General features: G+C 51.7%; 1 protein-coding gene across 1 annotated transcript in view; it reads right to left on the bottom strand.

Annotated features, from left to right (window-relative positions):
* The window catches only part of GPR139 (G protein-coupled receptor 139), a 43,180-nt gene extending 32,832 nt beyond the window's left edge, over positions 1-10,348 (bottom strand). Inside the window, exon 1 of the mRNA XM_047779148.1 lies at positions 10,085-10,348. Within this exon, the coding sequence (XP_047635104.1) occupies positions 10,085-10,208 (124 nt within the window). The 5' untranslated portion in view covers positions 10,209-10,348. The remainder of the gene's footprint in view (positions 1-10,084) is intronic.
* Positions 10,349-12,033: the final 1,685 nt, after the last annotated feature.

The following is a 12,033-nucleotide window of genomic DNA, read 5'->3' as shown; positions in this document are numbered from 1 at the left end:
GATTTCTGTTTAGATGTCATAAAATACGGACCGAGAGTAGACTCACATACCCAAGTTGCTCCAAGCATACAATGATTTTCTAATAACTGAACTGAGCATCAGATTGTAATTGTAAATTAATTGCAGTGAAATACAAAACTCAGTTCTGCAGCTGCACTAGTTAAATGTCAACTGCTCACCAGCCGCATGTGGCTGGTGGTGATGATACTGGGCAGCATGAGCGTGGAACAATCCTGAATAACAAACCCACCTCCCTATTGTCAGCAGAAGGTAGCCTTAAAAATAGCTTCAATGACAATACAAAAGTGACATTAACTTCTAGCGAGATACTGTCGCCTGCTTAAGCATGGGGCCCTAGATCTGCTCTGTGTCTGTTAAAAAAGATTTCAGGAGTTCCCTGGTAGTCTAGTGGTTCGGATTTGGCGCTTTTACTGCTGTGGCCTGGGTTCTGTCCCTGGTCTGGGAACTGACATCCCACCTCAAGCCGGTGCACTCTATGGCCAAAGAAAGGGATAGATTTAGCACCCATGAAAAGGTGTTAAAAGACACACGGGTACCCAGCTGAGATGCTCCCTTTGACGAAATCAGAAGGGTGAAGAACCCTGAAAAGGGATTTAATGTGGCAGCCTTGTCCCACCTCAAAATAATCCTACATAAAACAACAACAGACACCCACCCCCATCTAGATAATTACTCTGAGCTCGAAAATTCTGCAGCCCTTATCCCTTACTCTCATCACTTTGCTTCCTCTGAAAAGACCGCCGGCATGGGATCTTACAAAAAGCGAACTAAGCAGGACATGGACCAACTCAGTTCTGGTTCAGATGCAGCCATTCCCAGCTCTGTGACTTTGGGTGAGGTCTCACCACAACCCAGCTGCCATGGAGTGGCGGGCTCTGGCCCTGGCTAGTCAAGGATTGTCTCACTTTGTCCATGACCCTCTGAGGAAGGCACTCTCCTCATTCTGCAGAGAGGAACGAGGAGGCTCAGAGAGCTCCAGCCAACCTGCCAGAGCCCCGCCCACAGGAAGCCACCGGATGAGGACCTGAATTCTCAGGTCTGGGGACCACTGAGCCCATGTCTGAATCCACCACTTCGGGTTCTCAGGGCAATTCCTTTGCCCCCAAATGGCAGGTTTGTGTTTCACGACATTGTCAGCATGAAACCTGTGCCATGTCTTGGAGCTTTCTTTCCAGTTTATACCACGTCCCTGGTTTCCTGAGTTGGCATGCTTTTCTGATTTACACACATTTTCTTTGGGTCCCCATCTCTATCTTTTCCTTCTCTTCTCTTTCCTTTCTTTTCTTTTCTTGACTTCCCTGTGGCACTGGGAAGTTCCTGGGCCAGGAATCAGATTGGAGCCACAGTTGTGACCTATGCTGCAGCTTCGGGAACGCATCGTGCCTGGCTGGGGATGGAATCCCTAACCCATTGTGCCTGCTGGGGGATCGAATCCTTTATCCACTGTGCCTGGCTGGAGATGGAATCTGCATCCAGAGATGCTGCTGATCCTGTTGCGCCACAGTGGGAACCTCTCTCTATTATTTCTTGCTCTTTCCTTTAGCTTCTTGTTTTCGTTCTCCATTCACTGTGACTCCCTGCCCCCCCTCTCCCTGCCTTGGAGTTTCTTGGTGCTTCTTGCCGCTTGTGGATTGGCAGCCGGGGAGGGGGGGGGGTGCGTATCAGGCCTGCAGACACGTTTGATTTGGCTCATGAAGGGCTGGCTCACATGGTGTTTTTAAAATTTGTGAATTAGTTGCCAACACTGAACCATGGGGATATTTCACACAGAAAGCTGAATATCTTGATTTGGGGGAACAATCTGGCAACACTGGACCATTGTCTGGAAAGCACCCCTTTCTACCTCCCTCAGGCCCCCCGCCCCCTTTGGTCTATCACCCCCACCTCTGGACCCAGCTTGAGGGTCAGTTGTCAGCTCTCATCGCACGTGTGCTGCCATCCTCTTGTAAGAAAGCTGAATGGCAGGACCAAGTATTGCTCTGTCCCTTTCTAGCTCGGTGACCTTGGGTAAGTGTCTCAATGTTCTCATCTGAAAAATGGGCGTAAGAGTAATCACCATGCCTCAAAGGGTCCCGGTGAGACTTAAATGAGTTTAAATGATGCAAAGTGCTTGAAGAAGCCCTAGCGCATACTAAGCGCTACGTAAGCACCAGCAATCCTGAAGCGGGAAGGGCAGTGTTTTTGATACACATGTCAATCACTGAGGGAAAACAAGAGAGACCCCAGGAACCGTGTGTTTTCAGAAAAAAAAACCCAAAAAAACCAAAAAAACAAAACAACAACAACAACAAAAAACCCAGCAGGGAAGCACAATCCCTTGGAAGTGAAGCAATTCTTGAAATTGGCTCAGATGTTCATTTATACCATCTGACGGCCCCGCGCAGATAATCCGAATTCAAGACGCCTGCCCTCCTCCACCGCCAGCCCTGCAGGGCTGTGTCTCCTAACCCTCTCCCCTTATAAGCATCTCCCACCTATTTCAGATCCAGGCGGAGGTTCAAGGGCAGGATCGGTGTTTACCCCCCCACCCCCCATGTATGCACGATTCTGGCTGCAGCATGCAGGGCGAAGTCGCTGGCGGGGCTGGTCATTCTCTTTGCTAACGTTAGCTTCAGCAGTCCCTGGTCTGGACTGTTGTTCTTTCTGGAGGTTTCACTGCACCACAGGCAACTCTTTCAGGGGGACGAATTCCCTAGGCTTATGGTCACATTGATTGCTTCATCCAGTGGACCGACCGCTCCTAGTTTGCCAGGATGTGGAGCTTCCTATCCTGTGGGTGCTCTTTGAGTGGAATTGCGTGTTTATGGAAAAGATCTGTGTATAAAGCAGGGTGGGGCTCCTGGGGATTGACAAGGCTTGAACACACTGACGTGTTAGACAATCAAAACAATGGGAGCTACTATTTATGGAGCTCCTCCAAGGTGCAAGGGACTATGAGAAGCCTTTGCATGTTTCATTTGGAAATGCCCCATCCACAATGCAGGGCAGAAAAGGTTAATTACATTTATTGAACTCTTATTCAGAGGCAAGGATTACAAAGTGACAGTTCTGGACTCCGGCCCAAGGCCAGCCCAGGCAGCCTCCAGCAGAGCCACTTCGCAGGTCTGTACTTAAGGGCCCATCTAAGGGCCATGTCTCCAACTGGGCCACATAAGTGGAGACTGGCTCTCCTGGGTCTATGGCAGACCCATGAAGAGTGACTTGTCCAAGGTCACACAGTGAGTTATTTATTACCTGAACCAAGCCTGGAATTCCGGACTTCTCAAGCAGTGCCTTTTCTCCCACTGTTTTAACAAGGCTATCAAGACCAAATGTGCCTTAAGAGGGGCCAGTCAGATGACAGGAGAGAATTAGTTGCACCACATAAGTACTGTCCCAAATGGGGGTGTGTGAGTGCTGCTGAAAGGGGCAGCCATTAAATGATATTATGGTACAAGGATACTATGGAATACTATACAGCTTTGTAAAAGAATGAAAAAGCTTCATACATACGGTTATGGATGATTAACATATTAAGTGAAAAACAGTAAGATGGAAGACTGTGTGTATAATGCACCCATTTTGGAGGGAGGAAAAAAAAAAAAGAGACTTGATCTCCTCTATCCACTTTTACTTGAGTATGTATTGTGACATGCTGATAAAATAAATAGGACACTAAGATACCAATGTGGCAGTTACTTCTAGCAGTGGTGATGATGGGGCGGATTTGGGAATTGGTGAACAGGGGAATGGAATGAGAGGGACCCTCTGCAATGTGTGACTTTTTACATTTTTAAGTTTTTGAGTAATAGGAATGTCAGTACCTATTTAGTGTGCATGCACACACATACACACACACACGCGCACATGGCTTGTTCCTTAGTTCCAGCCGATTGTTACTTTCTGGTATATAAGACTAATGTTGTCAGTTCTAGTTTTTTCAGAGAACTTGGAAATCAAATTTTTTTTCTTTTTCAGCAGCCCCTGTGACATATGGAAGTTCCTGGGTCAGGGATTGAATCTGAGCTGCAGGTATGACCTATGCCACAGCTGTGGCAGTGCTGGATCTTTAACCCACTGAGCAGCCCATTTTTTTTAAAAAGATCCCAATTTTTTTTGTCTTTTGTCTTTTTAGGGCCATACCTGCGGCATATGGAGGTTCCCAGGCTGGGGTCGAATCGGCGCTGTAGCCGCCAGCCTATACCACAACCACAGCAATGCCAGATCTGAACCACATCTGCAACACACACCACAGCTCATGGCAACGCTGGATCCTTAACCCACTGAGCAAGGGCAGGGACCGAACCCACAACCTCATGGTTCCTAGTTGGATTCGTTAACCACTGCTCCATGACGGGAACTCCTGAGATCCCAATTTTTTTTCTTTTTTGTCTTTTTTTTGCTATTTCTTGGGCCGCTCCTGCGGCATATGGAGGTTCCCAAGCCAGAGGTCTAATCAGAGCTGCAGCTGCCGGCCTACGCCAGAGCCACAGCAACGCAGGATCCGAGCGGTGTCTGCAACCTACACCACAGCTCACAGCAACGCTGGATCGTTAACCCACTGAGCAAGGGCAGGGACCGAACCCGCAACCTCATGGTTCCTAGTTGGATTTGTTAACCACTGCGCCACGATGGGAACTCCCCAATTTTTAATTTCAAGTTGTTCACTGCTAAGATGTAGAAATACAATAGGGTTTTTGCATATTAACATCGTGCAAACATGCCGAACTCACATGTTTTTGTTCTTAGGAGCTTTTTTGGTAGAGTCCTTGTGATTTTCTGTGAAGGTGATTACATTTTCTGTGAATAGAAACAATTTAATTTCTTCCTTCCTGTATCCCTTTTATTTCTTTTTCTTGCCTTATTGCTCTGTTTAGAACGTCCAGTATGATCTGAATAAGAGTGGTGAGAGCATTCTTGCCTTACTCCAAATCTTAGGGGGAAAGTATTCCATTTTTTCATCATTAAATGTGATACCAGCTGTAGGTTTTTTATAGATGCCATCTATCAGGTTAAAGCAGTTCTCTCTCTGTTCCTCATTTGGTAAGTTTTTATCAAATGGGTGGGCATTGCATTTTGTCAAATACATTTTCTGCCTCTATTGGGATGATTATACAGATTTTCCTTTTTAGTCTGTTAATATGGTGAATCACCTGGTTAATATGGTGCATGATTTTCAAATGTTGAGCTAGCCTTGAGTTCCTGGGATAAATCCAGCTTGGGCTTGATGTGTTACCCTTATATTTTGTGGTATGAGATTTCTAATGTTTTGGTGAGCATTTGTATGCCTATGTTCATGAGGACAATTGGTTAGTAGTTTTCTTATAATGCCTTTGTCTAGTTTTGCTATTAGGGTAAAGCTGATATCATAAAAGAAGTTGGGAAGTGTCTCTTGATTTCCCTAATTTTTAAATGATGAAAAAAATGACTTTCGAGTGCTCACTGTGTGCCAGGTATTGTGTGAAGTGCTTATGTTATTTAGTCCTTACAGTGACCCTATATGTACCCTTATTATCATCATCCTCACTCTATAAATGGGGAAACTGAGACACAGAGAGGTTAAAACCACTTGCCTATCAAATTTCCCCCCCCTTTTTTTGTCTTTTTAGGGTCACAGCCAAGGCACATGGAGGTTCCTGGGCTAGGGGTCACCACAGCTCACGGGCAATGCTAGATCCTTAACCCACTGAGCAAGGCCAGGGATCGAACCCATGTCCTCATGGATGCTAGTGGGGTTGGTTAACTGTGGAGTCACGATGGGAACTCCTAAAGCCACTTGCCTAAAGTCACACAGCTTCTAAGCAGCAAAGCCAAGACTCAAACTCCAGAAGCCCAGCTCCAGACTTTGTCGTCTAAATCTGTTTACTGCATTTTCTCTAAAGACGTGTACGGGTGAAAGAGAACACATCTGGAACCATCTTAGCCATTTTTTCCACCTGCGATTAACAACAGTAACCAGCACCTGTCAAAGCACCTACTACCTGCCAGGCTACAGACTCATCAATTCCTTTTATCTTGTACCCACCCTCGGAGGCAGGCATTGTCATCCTCCCGTGGCAGTGGTGGAAACCCTCCCTTCTGCTGAGCGGCCTGTGGTTTCAGCCTTCATCTTCCTCACTTGGTCTCCCTGAACACCTGCGGTGCCTTTTTAGATGGTAAACTTTTCAACAAATATCTTTCAAATCTCAGTTTAATTGTGCACTGCTCCTTCTGTATCAGGTGGGCTCACCCATCCTCCCTCCCCTCCTCCTCCCCAGGCACTCAGGTTCATCTTTTGCTCCTGCTCTGTCTTCTGCTTGGCACGGTGTTGTCCCAGCTGGCCCAATCAGTGTCCCCAACACCCACCTTGTTGGCTTATTGCGTGTGCTTTGAAAAATCAGAAACGTCTTGCTTATGTAAAAAGGAGGAGGAAAGAGCTGGAGTTTTAGGAACAGCTGGGACACCAATTTTCTCCACTGAGCACACAGCACGGAGGACTGAAGTTAGTTCAAAGAACTTCCCCGTGGTAATGAAGGCACTGGATGCAATGGGAAGAGCAGGTGTTTGCACGCTGGTTGGACTGTGTGACTGCAAATGAGATGCTCCGTTTCTCTGAATCTCCGTTTGTTTCTCTGTGAGATGTGTTCGGGCCCCGCACAGATCCCGGAGCTGTGGCAGGGATTCAGTACAATAGCACAAGCATTTAATAGAGGAAAAGATCCGGTGTGGAGGGGGCACTGAGTGACCATGTCCTCCTCTGTCCAGGCTCTGTGCTAAACCATATTAACATAGATTATCTTCATATCCTTGAAACCAGTCACCCCAGTTTATGGGTGGGAAAATTGTTAAAGAGAGCAAGATTCTTTTCTTCCTCCCTCCCTCTTCTCCTTCTTTCCTTTTTTCCTTTTCTTTCTTTCTTCTTCTTCTTCTTCTTTTTTTTTTATAGCCGCACCTGCAGCATATGGAAGTTCCCAGGCTCAGGGCTGAATTGGAGCTGCAGCTGTGGCCCACGTCATGGCCATGGCAACCAGGGATCTGAGCTGCATCTGCAACCCACACCGCAGCTTGCAGCCATGCAGGATCCTTAAGCCACGGAGTGAGGCCAGAGATCGAACCCACACCTCACAGAGATGCTGGGCCCTTCACCTGCTGAGCCACAACAGCACTTTGAGAGTAAGAATTCTTAAGTGGCAGCGCTCTGCCTATATGTCACAGTAGAACGCCCTGGACCCCACACCTGACCAGTTGTATTAGACTGGGGCAATTCCTAGAGCCAGGGGATTGGACCAGGTGGCCTTTCCCAAGCTCTTCCTCGGAATCCAGAGGCTAAAGGTGCTAAGAAAAAGCCTGCCTTTCCTCTAGTAACACTCAGCCACTCCCCATCCCTCCTTTCAGGGTCCGACCACTGCAGTGAGAGCCCAGAGTTGGGGTGAGTCCACTGCCAGGAAAAGCGATTCAATTAAAGTCTCAGTTTTCAACAATATTATCAAGCTCTGCGGTCTGTCACTTCACACCCAGCATAGCTGTGCTTCCCCGTCCAAGGCAGCAGGGAGAGGGTTTGCTGATTGCTGGGGGCTGTGGGCAGGGCAGGGAATGCTGTAGCCTGCTCCTGTGCTCCCAGGGAGGCACGTGGCCCCGAGGCACTGAGCAGAATGCCCTCTTGGCACAGCCTCTCAGTCCCTTCTCTGGCTGCAGGCAGGGCTGAAGAGCCCCTCCTTCCTCCTTCCACCAAAATGGGCTTCCCGAGAACCACAACGGCAGCGGCCCAGCAGCAATCAATGCGTGGCGGGTCAGGCACTGAGCTGAGCGCTCAACTTTCACCATCATCTCCACCGACATCTTTACCTCTCACCCCAATTCCAGGGCTAGGAACTCAGAGTGTCTGTTTCACAGATGTGGAGACTGAACGAACACCCAGCTCTGTTTCATTCTGGGGTCTGCATTCCTGGTCACTAGGACCTACTTGCCTGCCCTTAGGATGTTAAGAGGATGACTTAAGGATTTCACCTTTGAGCCACCTTGCAAGCCATTAACAAAACTGTTATCAGCGCATCCTCTTCCTGCCAGCCTGGCCTCTCCAGTCATTCTTCTCCAGCATTTCATCCTCCCACATCCATCTCAAGCTTCATTGATGAGCTTCTGGACCTCAGGGACTGGACTTTGTGGGTCTCTCAGTGCCTTTGGCACCTCCTGAGCCCTTGGCACACAGGAGCTGGTCATCACTCTGAATACATGAGCACATCCATGCCCTCCAAGTTCTAGTCCCAAATCCTCACTCTTTTAAGTCTCCAAGCCCTGGGCTCAGCCTTAAGGAGCTCATGCCTGTCGTAGGTGCCAGTCCCGATGGTTCCGGAAGGTCCTGGCTGGAATGGGAACTAAGCTGTAAAGATATGTGGTCCCTTGACACCCACCTTGAGATTTTTGAGTTTCCCTTGTCCTCCCCATTCTCACATCCCTGCTCTGGACCCCTGGACCCTCTCCCTGTCTTTCTGTTTTGGTCCCTCCTTGAAGGGCTTTTAGGAGAAAAGCCTGAGCGAGGGGCTGCTGCAGTCTGCAGAGGGGATGGATGGGTGAAGGCTGGGGTCAGATACCCTCTGATATGAAGGCTGAAGGGAAAAGGGACCCAGGTCAGCCAGCGTCACCACTAACCTGCCTTCTGACAAACACGCCCCAGAGGAGAGCTCTGGAGAGGCTCAGAAGGGCCACTGGGGGGAGGTGGGAACTGGACCGAAATCAATTCCAGCTCGAGGTAATTACAGGACACGTGCCGCCGCTCCAGCAGGGCCAATCGGGCTCGCGCCTCTGCCAGGGCAGCTCGAGCGATTAGTTAGTAATAAAAGCCTCGTCACTCACTGGGGGGGAGAGGCTCAGCCTTCGCCAACTTCTACTTTCTCCTATCTTCCAAATTTGGGAGGGGGGATTTATTGCAACAACCTTATCAGAGGCCATGGCTACCAAGTCGAATGTTTTGGGAAGGAAATTTCAGCAGAGTTCTCACAAATCCAGCTCCCACGTTCTGAGGATCCGAGGATGCTGAAGACGGCCGGGTTGATGATGCTGTGATTCTAGGCTGTGGGTTGCATTGGATTTTTGTTTGTTTGTTTCTGTCCCTCTCTCTCATTGGCTTGCAAGTGATCTTTAGGAATCTTTCTGCCTGAGAGACCTTCATCTATGAGTGGAGCCTTAGGAATCCCCTCCCTCCCTCTCTCTCACTCGACGCCCCCCTCCCCCGGCAAGCACCTCATCCCCTCCCTCCCCACCCCCAGCAGCTCAGCTCTCTTCAGGAATTCAGTACGAGTCTCAGCAACACTTTGGACAGGAGGCTAGGATGTGGGACCCGCCAGACATCTGCAGTAGCCTTGAGCTGCCCGGGATGGGCGGACTGGGAGGCAAAGCCAAGGGGTGAAGCAGGTCTTCAAGGAGACTGTGACCCACCCCCCCACAAACGAGGTAGCGGCCTCAGCAGCCCGCCTTGTGTGTCTCTGCACCTGCCCTGTCCAGGGTATGGTCTCCGAGCCACCCGGACTTCCTAGCCAGCCTGGAGACGCGGTCCTCCCTCAGGATGGCAGCGGGGGCTCATCCCTTTCTCCATCTCTTTCCCCGGAGCAAGAGAGTGCCCAGCATCAGGGTCTCTGCGGGTGATACGCTGAGAGGCAGAGGTGCCCCCAGTCTGGGTGGACGTAGGGAGGGATGGGGGGCGGGGGAGGCACAAAGCCATCTGCCCGGACTTGCAGTCAAGTCACCCAGCCCTCCCTGGACCCCCTCACGGACGCCGATCGCTTCAGACGCGCGCACAGATGCACACCGACACACTCGAATCCCGAGCACTCACACCACTCCCCTCGCACCCTGCCCATCGCCTAACGCGCACACTGGCGAGACGCACACACGCAGGGTCCCCGCCAGGCCACCGCAACTTCCTCCCCCCACCCCCCCCCGCCCCGCCCCGAGTCTGGAAACGTCCGCAGTTGCCCTTAAGGCGTAAACTTTTTCAGAGGGGGCGCCAGGGATGACACCCGGAAGGTGGCTAGGCCTGGGGGTCCTGGTCAGGGTCGCCCCGCCCTCGGGGCTCCTGGCTTCCCTCCCTCTCCCCTAAGCCTCTCACCTGGTAAACCGAGGCACAGCAAGAGGCTGTAGTAGACTATGGGCACGAAGCCCAAGCCGCAGGCGGAGCCGGGGGACCAGGACAGCGAGCTGTTGGCTACGAGGTGGGCGTGCGTGTGCTCCATGGGCGCGCCCCTCGCTCCCCTCCTCTTGGCGCCCGGCCTGCCAGCCCCGCTCTCTGGACGCCGGCTTGGTGGCGGCGGCGGCCAAGGCAGCAGCTGGAGCAGCAGCGCCTCTCTCCCCGCAGGACTTGCTTCTACCCTCGGCCGTGGTCTCCTCTGCTCCCTCCGCACCTGCCCGCCTGGCGTCCCGGCTCTGGCGTCCCGGCTCAGCCCTCCCGCAGGGCGCTGGGCGCAGGCACTCGGGAGGGGCTCCCGGCGCCCGCTTGTGCGTCTCCCACCGCGGACCCGCTCGGCTCCCGCCTCGGAGCCGGGGGGCTGGGACGCCGCTCCCCGCAGCCAATCAGCAACGGCCTGGAAGCGCTGGAGGGAGGAGTGGGGATGCTGGGGAGGAGGAGGTCCCGGCGGCTCCTCGCGGATCCAGTTTCTGGAGAGGAGATGGAGTTAGACCTGGAAACCCCAGAGGAAGACGAGGTGGGAACAGGCTACCCCATCTCCACCGCCCCGGGGAGGGGCGTGGTGTGGGTGGAACCTGCTTCTCCCGCAAGGCTCCGTACTCCTCTGGAGTGTCCTCAGTTTGCCTTTCTCGACTTTCCTCCCAGCCACGTCTCTTCCCCAGCTCGCCAGCGAGTCCATCTCCATAGAAAGGGTTCTTCATTCAGGGGCAGGGGGCAGGAAGAGGAGACTGTGTGAGGGGGGATGCTCTAGGGTTGTCGATTCTCCTGGACAAGAGGAGCTGAGCTTGAAAGGCAGCGCGTGTGTGTCTGAGAGCCTGTGCTGGCTCTGGAGGAGGCCTGAGGTGGACTGTCCCTGAGCTGAGTGTCTTTGAATGGGATGCGGACCGGGGAGCAGGAGCCCTCCACACGGAAGGGATAAGGACGTTGCAGCCACTCAGACACACTCATCCACCCTCGCAGAGACTCGATAGCCCGTCACGCGGGCGCACTCACACACTCTCGCTGTGCGAGGGCCTCTCATCCCACCTCTAGATGCGTGAAAACGCAGGGGCGCCCTCATCAATATGCACAGAGACCGCACTCATGGGGCTACCAAATGCACACGAACCCTCGTGGGAGCCATCTGGGGCTTGGTGATCTAGTGTTTGAAGGCCGAGTGAAGGATCAGAGAGGTAAAGCATGTGAGTAGGCGATCTTGCAGAGTTGGGGTGAATGGGCTTCTTTTCAGCGTAGGCAGATGGGGAGTTTCCCATGAAGCTCTTCTGGGGCCAGTGCAGAAGTGGGGAGAGAGAGAAGTCTGTCTGGGGCTCAAGACAGGGCATGGGAGAGAGTTAATGATTTGGTAGAAGTTCCGAGGAGAGGTGAGGCTGAGCAGCTGCTTGTGCAGCAGCATATGAGATACTCAGAAAAGCCTAAGACCCCTCTTCTCCCCCCACCACAGTCTCACTTCCCTGCACCCCCAATATCCATTGTAGGGGAAAGGAACTGGGTGAGTTTTCTCCAGCCTCTTCCAGGATTGAGGACAGTCTTGTCTCTCTTTCCTAGCAAGAGGTCTGAGTGCAGTTCCCATCTTTGGTAGAGGCTCCCCAAGGCAGGAACTGAGGATGGGCAAACTCCAGTGCATTCCAGGCTGGGCCATCAGAGGGAGGGATCTGCTGGTTGTGGGTAGGTCTGTGGTGAACAGGGAGGGACAGATTATTACTGAGTCACATCAGGCTAGGTCTGCTATCTCAAGCCAAGTTAGACATTGAATTTTTGCTGTGAATGCTCCATTTTGTGTGTGTGTGCCTTTTTTTTTGTCTTTTAGGGCCGCACCAGCGGCATATGGAGGTTCCCAGGCTAGGGGTTCATTCGGAGCTATAGCCTCTGGCCTA

The sequence above is a fragment of the Phacochoerus africanus genome, chromosome 5 (genome assembly GCF_016906955.1).
Source record: "Phacochoerus africanus isolate WHEZ1 chromosome 5, ROS_Pafr_v1, whole genome shotgun sequence".
In the NCBI taxonomy this organism is placed as follows: Eukaryota; Metazoa; Chordata; class Mammalia; order Artiodactyla; family Suidae; genus Phacochoerus; species Phacochoerus africanus.
Note: the sequence above shows the minus strand (reverse complement) of the source record. Positions and strands in the feature narration are given on the sequence as shown.